This window comes from Poecile atricapillus, chromosome 2 (genome assembly GCF_030490865.1).
Source record: "Poecile atricapillus isolate bPoeAtr1 chromosome 2, bPoeAtr1.hap1, whole genome shotgun sequence".
In the NCBI taxonomy this organism is placed as follows: domain Eukaryota; kingdom Metazoa; phylum Chordata; class Aves; order Passeriformes; family Paridae; genus Poecile; species Poecile atricapillus.
In genome coordinates this window covers 104,243,210-104,259,549 of record NC_081250.1, presented here as the reverse complement: position 1 = coordinate 104,259,549, position 16,340 = coordinate 104,243,210, and the positions used below count along the sequence as shown (strand labels likewise).

The 16,340-nt window shown below is 40.0% G+C and overlaps 1 protein-coding gene across 20 annotated transcripts in view; it reads right to left on the bottom strand.

Annotated features, from left to right (window-relative positions):
- Positions 1-16,340, bottom strand: part of EPB41L3 (erythrocyte membrane protein band 4.1 like 3) — a 134,002-nt gene that overhangs the window by 8,559 nt on the left and 109,103 nt on the right. For 9 of the 20 annotated variants that reach the window (XM_058832137.1, XM_058832135.1, XM_058832143.1 and 6 more), the window contains exons 12-15: positions 14,322-14,542; positions 4,063-4,128; positions 3,395-3,586; positions 13-87 (exon numbers count right to left, since the gene is read on the bottom strand). In XM_058832137.1, the coding sequence (XP_058688120.1) occupies positions 13-87; positions 3,395-3,586; positions 4,063-4,128; positions 14,322-14,542 (554 nt within the window). The remainder of the gene's footprint in view (positions 1-12; positions 88-3,394; positions 3,587-4,062; positions 4,129-14,321; positions 14,543-16,340) is intronic. The other 11 variants (XM_058832141.1, XM_058832146.1, XM_058832149.1 and 8 more) reach the window with 5 other exon arrangements.

Sequence of the window (16,340 nt, the reverse complement as noted above, 5' to 3'; positions counted from 1 at the left end):
GTTTGTTTTTACCTGCATTTCAAGGAATGTAGTACCTCCCTTCTGCAAAAATATGAGTTTTTCTGATTTTTCTGTTTCTTCTTTGGTCTAATGTCAGGGGAATAAATGATTTTAGTAAATGAAGGGTATAAAGTCCACTATATTTTACAGTAGCTCATATTTCTCCACTCTACAAATTATTAATCACATGGAAAATTAGGAAACAGAACTAAAGGGAATCATTTTACAGCACAGAGGTTTCCAGTAAGAAGTGAAATCAGTGTCTCTCTATGGTGAATGCAAAGGAAACATGAATATACAAATGGTATGCACAAGTGTAGACCAAAACCCACTAAACTGAGCAACACCAGGTGTGGGTGCACTGAGTTTGTTTCATTTCATATTATTCTTTAATTTAACTTTTAAACTGATTAAACAGTTTAAAATTTAACTGAGACTGATGCCAGCTTACACAGCTTCCACCAACAGCCCAGAACAGGCCCCTCCACCTTCACTCTGGGCAAGGCTCTCTCCTGAGTTTGCAGCCCTCTCTGCTGAAACAGGCAGAAGGTATGCCCAGCAAAGATTTCAGCTCTCCTTTTTTCCATGCTGGCATTAAAAGTCTAAGAAGCGCCTTTCCTAGAGGGAGCTAACTGTTTTTCTATCATCCTGTAGTGTGACACCGAAATCTCCTCACTTTTATCCCATCAGCGCTTTCCCAGTGCTATGAGAATCTCTCCATCTTGGACAACTGGGAAAATTTTAAATGTTGGTAAGACTCAATTTCCCAGGGCTTCTGAGTCTACCTTCTGGGCTGGCCACTGTTGTCATTTGGCCAGAGAAAGCAAGCCCCTGCAGAGCAAAATGGGCCTCTTGACAAACCCTTTCATGTGACTTCAGTAACTACTATATTTAATAGATATGCAAATGGAAGTCCTATGACTGGCGTGATAAAAGGGTACATATACACAAGAGGAAAGATAGAAATTTAAAGAGAAATATGAAAATAGAAAGGGATAAATGGCTCAACTCTCTGACTGTGATGAGATGCAAATCTCCTTTATTCCTAAAATGTTGGTTTCACCCAATCCAGGTCAGGTTAAACACTGTCAAGGACTTTGTCAATATGATGGCTCTCATATTCTACAGCTATCTGACCACCATCATGGAAGGTATTTAAACCATATTTTCCATTGTTAAGGAAAACCAAAGTATCTCCCCATCCATTCTAAGAAACCTGGTGGTGACTAGCCAGGCTTAAAGTCACACTTGACCAAACACTCAGGTGCCACATGCTCAAAGATCACATTTTGAAAAGACATATTTTCTCTTCTGTTCTTGTTTTATTATAAGGAGGAACTACAGGTAACAGCACTGAACACTGAACACATTTTAAAGTGGATATGCTAAATGAAATGTGTAACTTCGACTATCAGAAGGCAGTATACTATCTTGACTGCCTCTGCATTTCTTAGTAGACATCAAGGTGCTGATTTTGAGCTATGGATGGTTTCAGCTTTTTTCCTGAAAAAAATCCCCTCTCATGTGAACTGAAACCATCTCACTTACTGGGACCAAAGGAATAGCCAAATGTTACCTACAGCAGAAGTCACCTCAGAGTTAGGCTCTAATAGCGCCAGTCTGCTCTTAATTTTCCACAGAAATACCTTTGGATGAGATTCTGTGAAACACATGTAGACTATTTGGATACATGTAAGGTATACATGCATCTAAGTAACTGGATATTGCTTTTGAACAAGTCATCTTCTACTAACAAGAGAAGAGATACCAGATAATTCTTGTCCTTTCCTTTCCAAATGAATGGATAAATTCAGATCTGTTTCCTCAGGGTGAAGCCTACATAGCTGTGTAATACTTTTCTACTTCTTGTGTGTTTTAATTAAACTTTTCATTAAATTCCTAAAGTAATAAGGATATTAAACCAACAGGTGGCCCTTAATTTGTTTCCCCTGCAATCCTCTGGTTCAGGCTCAGCTAGCCACCCTTTCCAACAGTTCCTTACAACTGTATTATAATAAATGCATCCTGTTCATTGTACTTACAATTTTACTTTTTAGAAGGATAAGCCTTTATTTTCAACTACAATCAAACTAACCTGTTTGTAGGGTCTGTTATGATTCCTGAACAAGGCAGCAGGAGAACCACTAAAATGCCTCTGTGCTCCCCCCAAAATGGGAGCTTTGAGCACTGAGCCTGCTTTTTAAGGTATTTTAATCCAGCTTGAAGGCCACACTAATACATGTCTGGTGCCTGCATCAGCCACTGGGTATAATGTGGTAGAGGAGGAGGTGAGAGCCCTTTCCTTGGCGACATCCCTCTCCCTGTGAGGAGAAGCTGACACTTGCTATCTGCATGCCTCCAGGGATGCTCTTCCCCAGAGTTGTGGGTCTGCAACACCAACCTCTGAGGTGAGAAAGCAGAGCACTCTTTCAATTTACACTTTCCAGACAACATCACATCAGTGCTGTGGGCACAGAAACAAATCTCATGACCATTTATTGGTCTTTAATGCTAAAACCAAGAGGTACCCATAAAGATAATTCCTGTGAGATAGAAACCAGATATCCATTCAAAATAGAATAAAAAATTAACTTTCAGGCAGACCACACATGCTTGCTTCTTTTTGCTCCACTGGACTTAAGCCAAGACACTGGACTATGTATGTTATTGCAACACAAATGTTGCCTTACTACCCCTACATGTCTTTATCTACCTGAAGATCAAGTAAACAGCAGCTTTTGAATGGGCACGTTTCTTCCAAGCACTTGGAGACTGCACAGTGAACAAGATTTTTTCACACATACACACTGCATGAAAATGCAGATACTTAGCCATCTGCACTGGGTCTTCAATGACAGTATCCAGCAGACTGCAGCAACCACCAGGTCCCTTATGGAACTGGTCAAAAAGGTCTAATTATCATCATTATTTCTTCTCTGTCTTCAGAGACTGAGAGTTCTGCCCCTTCTCTGTATGCTCCTTTCACACTTGGCACCATAGCCCCCACCCGTCTCACTACACTGCTGCTCCCAACCAGTCAGCATTGTTTAAATTTTCTCTCCATCATTTTCATGGTTTCTTTCATGCATGGCTGGACTTCCTCAAGCTCACCCAACCTGTAACAACGCCTGTATTTTGCACCCTCGAAGAGACCCAGTTCTGCCACACGGCTTCCAGTGAATTTAATTCTCTACATACACATATATTTATATATGTATATATTTAGGGTATCTGCTTTTCCTCCCGTCTTTGCTGCTAGAGCCTGTGTCCTGAGAAAAAGGGAGTGCCTGCAAGCAGGGGTTGGCCTCTAACTACAGCCTCTAATCTAGTGAGAGCTGCTATAAGTAAAAATGCATAGACAAATACATAATGAAGCCTTTCAGCTCACGCTGACCTCTTCAGGCACTAGTGGTTCAATCATAGGAGCATCCTCCTGCCTTGCTGCAAGCCGAACGGGAGATGTGGAAAGCCTCTTCTCCCACTCATTAGACACAGTCGTTTCTGTGGAGGTTTCCAAGAAGGTGCGTTTCAACTCGCTTATATTGGTCTGATGTTTCATCAGATCTTCCTGGGTTTTGTCTAGATCCTAGACAGTTTTAAAAGAATAGAGCAGTTTGTGATACATCCTAAGCCAACCAAACTTTAGAGCCAAAACACACAACTTGGTTAGTATAGAGGGAAGTAACAGCTCAGGGAGCCAGGGAGCACAGCACTAACACAACACTCTGTGAAAATGTGGCATTTTGAAAGAGAACAGCATAGCATATCTCGTACAAGTGAGTCTAAATACACTCTTAAAGAGCCTATCCATATCGCTGTAATTTGCACCTGATAAAGAGGCTCCAAACAAACATACATATGCGCGTGGAGGCACACACATATACGCACACGCATATATCGATATTGATAGTACAAGTTAGAGGAGTCATCATAATCTGAGAGAAAAAAATAATCTATTAGCAGGTGGGAGTACACAGTTCATGCATCATAGTGCAGATCCACAGTTTACCACTAAAACTAACACACATGTACGTACATGCACTGGTATATACCAATACCAACCTCTAACATAAGATTACTATGTTTGACATACACATTTTCACCCTGTATTCGCTTAATCAGACTATTCTGAAAGAAGTGAAAAAGAAAGGGAAAGGTAAGGGACACAGTATTGAAAGGATACAAAATGCTGTTTCTACACATTTCTTCACAGAGAACCGACAGTAACATGCTGAAAGAGGCAAACACCTCCAACATTGATACCTGAGCAACTTCTAGACCTTTTGTTTCTGTACCTGTGCCTTTAGATCTCCGTCCTCCTCTTGATCCGACTGCCAGCATGAGAAAGATTGGAAAACAACACCTTACCCACTTGTATGAACAAAGGCTTTATGAACATTGGTGAGAGGTACACACTAGGTTAAAATCCCATTTTCTCTTCATTAAGGGTTTAAGGAGAAGGAGTAGACACACTGGGTTTGCACGATTTTCCTAATTCAGAGCAAACATCCTCTTCTCAATTTTTTTTTTTTAATTATCAAAGGGGTATTAAACATTTTCCTTTTATAAATATTGCTACCCTCCACATTCATATATCTCTATTTATGGAGCAGCAGTTGCACCTTCTCACCAAGGTCACGACTAGTCTAGGACTGAAGAGCAACAGCAAATGCTTTGGAATTCCATAATCCCAGAATCTGGGCCACAAGCAAAGCTCTGCATAAACTCACCATGGGCAAACAATCTGCAATGCTTTCTAAAGAAGGAAGCACATTTTATTTGCTTAAAATGCTATTTCCTTAACCATAGTCCTTTTCTGTATTTCTGTTATTTTATTTCACGTTTAGCCTGTATATATTCTTTCAGAACCTATCATCTGGAATGGCGCACACATCCTGTCCACTTCAGTGCACGTTTTCAAAAGCAGTGCCTGAAGGACTGCCTCAGCAGCCCTGTTTCCAAGGGTGCAATTTTCAGGTGGCAGATATACCACACATTTTGAAAATCAGGTATCCGTAAGAAAAACTGAGATGCGCTGTATCTTCTCCTCTAAATAAAGACGGCAACTAGGGATATTAACATGAATTTTTGAGGAATAAACTGAACATTTTAAATGTCACAATTTTATGATTATGTTTTACTTTCTGCAGGGCTCAGAAGCTATGGAGTGGAAGAAGCACTTCAAAGCATTTTGTACTCCTGACTCATCTCAACAGACTTTATGTTGTTGCACTGTTTGAATTCTTTTAATGCCCATGCTGCTATTTTATTGTTAATATTTCATATAGTTCTAATTAGACAAATAACTCATGGGAAAATCTGTTGATTACTTTACAACTCAGTTCAAATTTATTCTATTTACAGCCAAGTCTGAATCGTCCTGACGTGTCACACAGAAAATTTTTCCTTGACGATAATTTTAACGGTCTCAAATATTAATGAGATCCTTCTGAGAACCTAGAGTGGTGTTTGTGGTAAGACTGTCTTCTAGCAGACGTCAGACAAAATTCAGCTCATGTTTGCAGCTGCAACCATATTAATTATGAAAGCATTATATGCACTTCAGTGAAGTCAGATAGGGTTGAATTTGCCTGCACAATCTATGTACCATATTGTGGATATGAGGCTTCTCAGTGCAAGGAAAATATAAACTTTGTACATTTTTCCTCTGAAAAGAGTACCTGGACTAGTAGTGGCAATATGTGAAGATGCTATGTGAAAGTACGTTAAAGAAAAACCTTAGATACTTAAAATGTGAGAATACCTCTATTCAGTACATTTGAAAACTGCTTTTTATTGTCTTTTCCCCACTCTCCCAATCAGGCTTCAAAGTATAGGAGCAAAGAAGTGAACAAAAACCCCCAGGGCATGATCTGGCCAGCACAACCCCCCGGGTAGGCAGCACTGGCATGGGTGACACCGCCACTGCCCCACTAACTGCGCAACGCAGAGGCCTTGCAGCTTCCAAACCCAACTCAGAGACAAGAGGAACCCATAGGGAGCACTGGAAGCTCAACTCTCCCAGCAAAGCTCTCCCGCTTGCAGGCACGCACATGCACACATGCGCAGGGAGGGATCCTGCACTGCCGTAGCAGACATGCGGTTTAGCCCCGAGGCCCAGGGTCAGGAAGAGACGAGGCAAAACGCTCTCCCCTGCCATAGCCGGGTGCCGGCGACTGTACAAACCTCGGTGGCAGTGGTCTCACCATCAGCCGCAGTATCCGTCTGCTCACTGTCAGTCTATTGGGTTAGACAAGTACCCGGGTCCCGAGAGGAAGGCAGGAATAAAGAATAAACCCAGCTCATCAGTACACGCAGCTCGCACGGGGAACTGTTAAACTCAACAGCCCTGTGAACTGCATTAGCATTGCTTTTCAAACAACGCACATGTCAAAGAAGCAAAATAAAAATGCTATATTAGTAAACAGAACAGACTCAGAGGAAGACTCGAGGCGTACTGTACACAGTATATGGCTTTACTGGAACAAATTTATAAGCCAAACAAAACATTACTGGAAAAGTGTTATTTGAATAGCAGATATTTCTTTTCTTAAGAAAGCCAGGTAGCTTTAAAAAAAAAAAAAATGGGGAAAAAAGTGACTAATATTTTCTAAACAAACTTTTCCTCCCATAATGATTTTTTACAGAAAATTATTGAACTAATTTTTGATCTAGCCAATATAAAGTGGGGGTTAAATTTTTATCCGGAGGGGAAAAAGATAATTAAAAACAACAACAACAACAACAACGAAGAAGCTACTTTAACAGTCATCTGACTTTCAGCCCCTCATTTGTACAGAAGTTGTTCTTGTCTCCACATTTTTACACCATGAGGCTGTCTGCATTACCAAGGAGTTCAAATAATGGTACCCCCAGCCCATCTACTGTCTGTCTGTGGAGTAATGGCAAGGCTCAGATCCCACTCGGTTCCAATAAAGAGCAGCTGATAATTGTTAATGATAGTAAAAAGAAAGAAAACTGCCATTAAAAGAAGAAAAAAATACTTCTCATTCCATTTAAAAATATGGATGAAAGCAGGAGAAAACAAAAATAACTCCCCCCACCTCCCAAACACTTACTAGGTATGAGTGATAAAAATGAAACAAAGCACAGCATTGCACAGACTGATCTCTCCCTGCTTTGTATGAAGAACATCTTAGTGGAGAACACAAGTGTCAAGATTAATAGAGAGTGGAGTGGAAATTGCTACAGACTGAGAAGAGAGCTCAAAAAACTACTCCGATGTCAGGTAAGCATATGGAAAACTAGTAAGTAAAGTGCACCCTACTGCCCCAGACTGGCACATCCAAGTTGTTTTGACAGCAGTAAAAGCTCTGGTTTCTGTTAGTGATTTTTTGTGGTCCTTAGATAATCTAAAGTAACCCAGGCAGGCAATTTAAAGCCAGGACAATGCATCTCATCCTCCAATCACATCAAAATGAACAAGAACAAAAGAACAACCTGCTCGTGGATGGAGCATCAGTCTTAGCTTTGAATTTCCTCCAATCTTTTGTCATTTTCTGACAACTCCAGTGTTTCATAAGACAATGTTTTGATTTTTTCATTGCTTTGTTTTTTATTCTTTGAAGAGTTTGTATGGTTTGTATGACAGACCATTGAAGAATAAACAAGCATTTTGCACTACTTGCTAAGTGCATGAATGCAAGTTACATGTAATTTTTCAAGCCATGACCACTCTTGAGACAGACCACATTTATTTTTAAATGGAAATGTAATGTCAAAGTAGTCTATTAGGCTGGTTCAATTGCTTTCACTAAAGTGCTAGAAAATTGTTTCTTTATTAACAAAGGATCTCATGTCTTTATAACATTATAGGCAATTGCAAAGGTATGGCAATAGAAAAAAAAAGAATGCATTGTCACTCCTATTTACTAAACAAGAAAAAAATATAGAAACAAAGAGGAATTAATGAATGTAGGCATTTAAAAATAATTAAAAATTGTGTCAAGGCACTGTAACACAAGTCTGGCACATATGGTTCATTTAAGAACTTGAAGTCAATAGAAAATTAGCTGCTAAGGTACAAACACATAAGCCAGTAACTCCAAGGGGTGAGATTCTGTCTTTGACTGCACGGACTGACTCCAGATGCATAGCTCAAGGGAGAACAAGATCAACAATGTTGTTGATTGCATTGGTTCAGGATACTGGCTGTAGTCTTCTGCATCTCTGTGTGCAATCTTTTGCGAGCTGTGGGGGCGGGACAGGTTCCTATTCTTTTTGCTGTAAGTGGAATGAAATCCTAAATAAAGCATAAAACTTGCTTTATTGCAAATATATGTCTGCTAATAAGCCAATCCACAGCCATGGAGTCAAAGTCAGCATTACTGAACTACTTGAAATAAAGATCTAGGGTTATCACAGAGCAGGGAATGGTGACTTAAGGCTGAGCAAGGCAGGTCTCCTCTGGAGTGAAGAGTAAGAAAGGCCAGGCTCAGCTCCAAGACGGGCTGAGGTACAGCTGAGGTGGGGCTGACGGGCAGGCAAGGGCTGGAGCAGGACACAAGGCAGCTTCTCCTGACGTGCTGTGGCTGCACCTCTCCTACCTTGTGATCGTAATTGCTGTGATTTGTTTTGCCAATGTAATGCAGACATGCCCGAGTTTAATACATATTCACTTTCATGCAATATTTTGAACAAGAAATACCCCGTGGATTAGGCACAAGTCTGTGTTGTCTGCCAGGAAGCACTGCCAGAGTAATCACCCTCATAAAAGAGCGATACTAAAAACCCTATTTTATGCTCAATACTTCCTAACTTTACTAACAAAAAGAAGTGCTCATTTCTGAAAAAGGAACAGACTAATGTATTACATAAACACTGCCTCATTATTGCCTCTAGAGCTGGAACTATTGCTATTAGATTAATCCAAGTGCAGAGCTAATGCAAATTGAGACCTAAATGCTGTCTCAAAATGAGGACAAGAAATTAGACAGCAGCATTTTGGATGTCTTTTATCAGAAATTGCACAATATTTTTTAGTTGTAGGGCATCACAGAGCCAAAAGCATCTAAAGACTTTTTTACAAGACAAATTGATGTGACTTTTGGCTTTCCATAAAAAGGAAATGAAATCCTGCATCAAGTCTTACAAAACCAACAGCAGCAGATGAGAATGTTCAAGCTAGTTTATTGAAGAGAGCTACTGCAATGGACTATCGACAAGTGGCCAAGGTGGCTTTTTACACGGCCAGCTGGTCAGCGATTAGGTGATCTGGTTTTCTTTCTTTATATACAAGGCAAAACCATACTTTTGTATTTGAAGCTGAAGAAGAAAATAGAAAATTAAGGAAAACCTGAACTCGTTATTTTATCCTCTTAACAAAGAACTATCAGGCTCCAGCAAAAACTGAGATGCCAGTTACTCAGTTACTTAAGCAGATTCCTGTCCGACTTCTGGATATACCACCACATCCACAGTACCCAGAACCACTGCAGACTCCTACTGCAGCTGGTTCATTTGCCCTTGATGACCCTGGTTGGCTTGAGGCATCAGCTTTGGCAGTGCTAATCTAACACTGCAAATGTCAAGACAGCCCACAGGGCATGCTCTGGCAACAGCTGCAGAACAGCTGTCCCAATCTGACCCCTCACTGATACATTGGATTTAACCATAGGAAAACAATTTAATCTGCAGCAGAGATGGGATCAAGGCTGAAAATTGAGATCCAGGTTTTGCTGGACCAAAAAGCCTTTTCTGGGGTTCAGCTATAGCTGATAGCCTTTTGCAAAAAAGCTGAGTCCATCTGGACTTTGAACATACTGAAGCTGGTGAGGGTGCTCATCCTCATTGGAAAGCTACATATAGATACATATACATATATATACATATATTTGCATACTTCAGTAGTTATGCAGGAAATTATATTTAATACCCACTATTTAGATATCTATTCTAACCTTAGTAGAAACTGATAGAGGGAAGAAAAAAAGTCTTATAATTTAGTGCAAGTCTCTGCACCAGCTGACACAGTTCAAGCCAAGCCTCTTCCACACAGTGTTGTGCCTAACCCTGGGCTCCAAGCTGTACTTCCAGCATGAGAAAAAAAAAAAAAAAAAGAGGAAAAAAAACAAACCAAAACAAAAAACAACAACCCCCAAACCAAAAAAAAAAAACCCTTCTAACATATCAGCACAGACAGAAATGAGGCTCTGAAAGTAGGACCACTATTGCAGCAATCTAACACTGGTTAGGACTGAAGCACTGAACACAAAAAAGAGTGTGTTCGATGCCGAGGTACACACCTCTTCCTCTGAACTGTCACTCAGGTCATTGGCAAGTGAGGCACTCAAGGAGGCCGCCTTGGGCTCCAGGTAGCAGAGGCACATAGCCAGAGGAAAGGAGAGAGTGAGGGCGTATGGCACTGAGAAAGAGGCAGAGAGCAGAAAGAAAAAAATGAAGAGGAAGCAAGGCACGAGGGAGGGGGAGCGGATGGGGAGGTAGTGCTGCACACTGGCAGGCAGGAGGTTGGTTTCGGAGAGATTAGGGAGCGACAGGTAGCCATCGTCATCCAGGAGGGAAGGAAATGACTCTGGAAGTTGCAAGGAGAAGGAAAACAGTGTTCCGCCTTTGCCAGCTTTTTGCTTGTAGCCAAAAGCCATGTCTTGCTCGGCGGAGCAAACTCGCCCCTTTCTGTCAGAGTCTGGCTCCGACTCGCTGTGTTTTGGAGTGCTCTCTTTGAGGGCCTCACAGCCTAAGGACTTTGTCCGAGTGCTCTCCTTGCATCTCCTGCGAAGCTTTGCTGAAGATACATGGGGGCCAGGCTGAGAGGATGGCGAGGAGTGGTGGGAGTCAGTGCCAAGCAAAGATGGCTGGTGACAGAGAAAGAGCAGCAAACAAGGCGCAAAAGCAAAAGGACAAAAAGAAAACTGTAATTAGTTAATTTTCTTCCGTGATGATAAATAATATATATTATATATATAGAATTATAAACAGTATTTTAACACCACAGCTTTCCACTGAATCGAACGGTGCATGTTCCCATGCCACACATCACAGGTATTAGCGAATCACGCTTCCAGCTTACAAAAGGCAACTTCTTGATTCAACGTTTGTCTAGTCCTTTGCAGCACAGGATTTGCATAAAAGCCTCCATGGCCACATGGGGAGTTTCAGGTGCTGCCAATTTCCTCTTACTGCAAGATTGGTTTCCAATCATAAGGAGTTTTCAAACATGAAGTACATGGAGAGCAACAAAGAAGGAAACATATTTCTAATACCAGCACGACTTGTAACAGCATTCTTGCACTCAGGAGGAGACCTGGTGGGGGCCAGATGCTTCCCATCTACGCCTTGGACAATCTCAGTAGTAATAATTAAAACTCCAAGGACTTAAAATTCTTCCATTCCAATATTTAAAAAAAAAAAAAAAAATCTAGGTCCGAAACCAAATTAAAACATATTGTGGTTTGGTCGGAGAGAAGAAATCCACTCATCAGCTGCTCCTGATGGAAAAAAACAGCTCGACAGCTATCCCAGAAGCCAATTCCTCATCACAGCTCCCACCACTGGTCCCTGCTGGCCATCCCCACAGCCCTGCCTTCACCTCTGCTCAGTGTGAGCCCAAGCAGGCAGTGCTGGGGGCTCACCCCCTCACAGTCATGCACCCTGCCAGCCCCTCCACGCAGCCACATCATCGCCCGTACACTGAAAGAAGGCAGCTGAGACCTGTGGCTCAGCAAACCCCATCATCTTTCACTGGGGATCTGAAGGGGGGATGGCTAGAGAGAGGTCCTTGCCCCACACAGCCACATCTTCTCATAATCAAAATGTGACCCTTTACCCATAGTGAAGAGCCAAAATGCCCCTGATGCTTTTGCTACAAGTTTTACCACAATGCCAAGAATACCGGCTACCAACAAGCAGGATTTTCTTTGATATATGCCACTTGTAGGACATTCAACTGGCCTTTCAGGTCATTTGAGGACAAAAAATTGGTAGGAGGAGGGAGGTGATTCAGCAGAAATGGTGACTGTCATTTCACATGCTCCCTGCAAGCAGACACCACTGTCATTACCAAAATGCATACCCCAGTATGACACATCTGCCACAATGCTGATAGATCAGAGATGTTTTGGCCAAAATCTACCAGGTGCACATAGCTGAAGTGGCCCACAGGATCCATGACCAAACCCTAAGTGCCTGAGCTGCTCCATCCATAGTGCATCTCTCCAAGGAGCTATAATAGCCATTTAACTTTCATTCCAGGCTCCCAAAAGCAAAATGACTTTAAAGCCACAACAACATTTGCCTCCAGTTCAAGCTGGTGTTGAACTGGAGGCAAAAAGCAGATCCATGTTATAGACACAGGTTGCTACTAAGCCTGAACTTTACCAGGTATATTAATGGTAGGAATGGGATGTAAGCCAAGTAATTACATGGAAGAACTGCTTTCCTTCCTCTTTAGTATTTCCTTTTATCTCTTCTCTAACAATCTATCAGTTCAAGGAATCTGTATTCCCAAACTAAGCAACCAGAACCAAGCCTAGCTTCAAACCACTTACAAATGTCTTTATGGGTTTAACGCAGTAAGCTCAAGTCAACATTTAATGCTGATGGACTCACAGGTTTTTGTGTGAGCTAAATACACACACAAATATAACTTCTCTTTATATTGTGAAGGTAAAAATCCAAAGTAAATGTATTATTTTCTAATACAGTCTATTCACTTACTGACATCTTTACAGTGTTAATATTTAGAATAACTTCTGGTACTTAAATACACATGGATAAAAGAGACAAAATGTCCTAATGGAAAAGCTGAAAACATCTAAAACATTTATATGCGCTTAAAAAGGGATTTGATTTCAAGCTTGTCTTGTGTTTCTTGAGACATTCTCTTTATGATGACAGACAAATCTGTTAGCAGGTCCATGTGGAAGCAGGACTGAGATCTCTGTAGGATTACAGAACTGAAACTCTATTTATAAAGATTTAAACAGAATTCATCTCTTGAGTGGGGGGTAAAAATCAATCATTTGTGCATATTTAAGTTCCATCAAATTAGTCTCCTAAAATATCTTTGAGTATTTCTAGCCATATGTAAGAAATAACTAGATGATCTTCAAAATGCAACTGATCCCTTCATGGACTTAAATCAACAAACAGTTGGAACGGAACTAGCTTCTGTTGGATGTTTTCTACATATTTGATTTTCACCATTCTTTCTCTATGTGGAAACTAATGGAGTTTCAAGAAGACCCCAGTTAAATTTTGTAGACATTATCTTTTAAATGTTACAATTACAGCACACACTTTCAAGAAGAAAACCTTTTCTCATTCACAATTTTCAGTAACTCAATTTGTTTCTGGTTTTCAGTACCTTAACTGCAACTCTTTTTGAGGACTTGATCCTTTCACTATGTTGCTTATCTTGGCATTATATGATAAAGCTAAAAGTTCAGGTTTTAACATTTGCATACTTGACAGTTCTGTGGATGTAAATATATATGTTTTTCTTCCTAAAAGATGAGGGTTAACCTTACTTGTATAGCAAGTGCATTCCACAGTACACTTTCTGAATGTTATTCTACCATATTTCTCTTCCCTGTCAATCTCTATTCACTATTTTCTCCATCCTCCTGTTTGGTTTACCCTGTATTAATATCTCAGTAGATAGTATGCACAACCATGTGTGTATGTGTGTGGGGTGTTGCTGGGATTGAAGATGATGAGGGATGACTCAAATTTAACAATTGAGAAGAGAACCATCAATAAAAACTGCTTTCTTAAACACAAACTTCAAACAAGTGAAGCAAATAATTTTGTAAGCCAGAAAAAAAATTGCTTATAACAGCAGATTAATATCCAGAAGTTAATAGAGAAAAAATGCCCACTGAAATTCATGCAAGAAAACAGTGTTATGAGAAGGAGAAGAGGAATATTTTAAAGCACAGAGCTATATACAAGAATACAGAACTATTTTGTTGCCTTGTCAAAATAGAAAACCAGGATGGCCATACTGAAGTCAAAATATGACCGAAAACCAGAAGAACAAACATGCACCACCAGGCCACTTCTGGGTATTTCCTAAAGAGTTGTTGAATGCTGTGTGAAAAACATCATTCTGACTGTTAAACATATTTCAAAAAACAGTCCAAGGCAGGAACTAACTTTTACAACATCATACAAAAACTGAAAGGACTACAAAAACACTGATTCAAGACACGTATATGCACATAGTATATTTCCTTTCGCAGAACCAGTTTTATTTCCTCATTCTCCCCCCTCCCTAAAAATTCTGTGTTTCTCCAAGCACTCTCCAGGCAGCCCTGTTTAATACAAAACTGTGAAAATTCTACCTTGGTGTCATGGCGTATTGCTGAAATCGGGGTGACTTCCTCTGCTCTCTTCTTTTTGCCCTCTTCATCAACTTTGTCCTCTTCTGTCTTTTTCTCTGGAGTCACAGTGGTTATCAAGTTGGTCTGAGAGATGCCCTTTGTTGTGGCGTACTGGCCAGTACCAACCTCTGCAGCAGACACAGAATCCTTCATGTACATTTCATGGTTTTCATTCACTGATGCTAAAAGCAAATATTTAAAGAGGGAAAATCTGAAATAGCTTTTGCTGAGAAGCTGCATAAAATCAAAAAAGCCGGTTTAGAAAAACATTTGAAATAATGCTGAAAACACAACTATGTCATGTTTCAGGAAACCAGAAGCATGTGCATACATTTAAATAAACTGTTTACTTGAAATGAAGCTCATAGCTTTTATATGCATACACATATATTATGGATGTGTATACACACATTACTGTAGTTAATGTGTGTATACACAGTTGTTAAATGTTAGCAAGCCGTTAAAATTACTACTGTAGTAAAACACCAGACAAAAAAAAAAAAGCAACGCGTTGCCACAGTTATCGGGCAGGAAACATAAGGAGAACCAGCTATGACATCAGTCATGGGGGTGGAAGAGATTTTTTTTCTAAAATCTGTCAGAATATAAAAATGCAGATCAAATGCAGATTTAGTAACATGCTGCATTACAGAAAATGACAATATTGATATAACACAGGCATAATACCTGAGAAAAAAGAAATGTGATCCTTGTATTATTGAGTACTAAAGTCTGCCAGTTAGGTGAGCTCATTATCCTAAAAAATTCTGCAAAGTGATGACATTCAGTTCAGCGCACCCAATCAGAATATTTTAAAATGCAAGTGCTCAATAATTAAGCAGATTTAAATATAAAAGTTATTTTGAAAAAATAGTACCTTTACAGATAGAATGTAATCAAAACTTTAACACATTCCCAGACCTTGCTCTTGACTATTGGGTAACTAATTTCTAAACCCAGTAGGATTACTCAAATTTATAAACTTACATCTGTAACAAATGATAGAGTCTGGGTCACAATGTAAGCACAATGCAGAATGTTACAGACACATCTGCATTATAGTAACAACACTAGTGAAGAGATCATAAGCATTGATTTAAAAAACCTCTTTCCCCCATTTTCACTTGAGCAAATTAACATCATAAAAACCTTGCAGAGTCTAACAAATGCTGTATAAAGGGTTTCAGGTATCTTGTCTCTTGGGATTAAATTTAGGAGGCAAGAGAAAGCAAAAGGGAGTAGAGGAAGACATCTTGTTTAGATGTTACAAACAAAATAATGCAGAAGGATAATTTCTGCTTTGAAACACATGCACAGCAATCAGGTCACCAGTTGCTTGGTAACGAGCAAGAAGCACATCAGAATTAGAAGATTCCAAAATAATTAATGACAAACAGCACCTTTAGAGGGAAAGAAAAAGGCTTGTCACTCGTACTTTTAAATCAAATCTTCTCCCCATTCCCACCACCAATTATGCTCATTTCAATTTGTGATATCCTGCAAGATAATTCACCTTTTTTTTTAATCTGTAATGAATCTGAGTTTAGCCCCAGTCTCTTTTTTTCTACAAAAATAAACTACAACACTACCTCTTTTTACTCAACAGCTGACAACAGTAATAGCTGATGGGAGCTGACACTCTGAACTACACACTGATTTAACCAAAGTCAGCAGCAGAACCGTGATCTCCATGAACCAAGGATAAAGAGAGGAAGGATGTACTATTAACCTATGCATGTTACTCTCCATTTCATACCTTCAAAAATAATGTCTGAAAAAGGTCTCAGTGCTCATTGGAGCAGGATGTGAGGTAATTGGAATCAAGTGTTATTACCCAAAGGAAATAATTAATAATTTCTGGATTGTAACAAACTTAAGTGAAAAACCTACACAGGAGAAAATCTCAGATTCAGCCAAAACCCAAACAGTCACACGTGCAAACCCTGAAAAAGCGTTGAAGCCTGACTTTCTTGGGCAGGC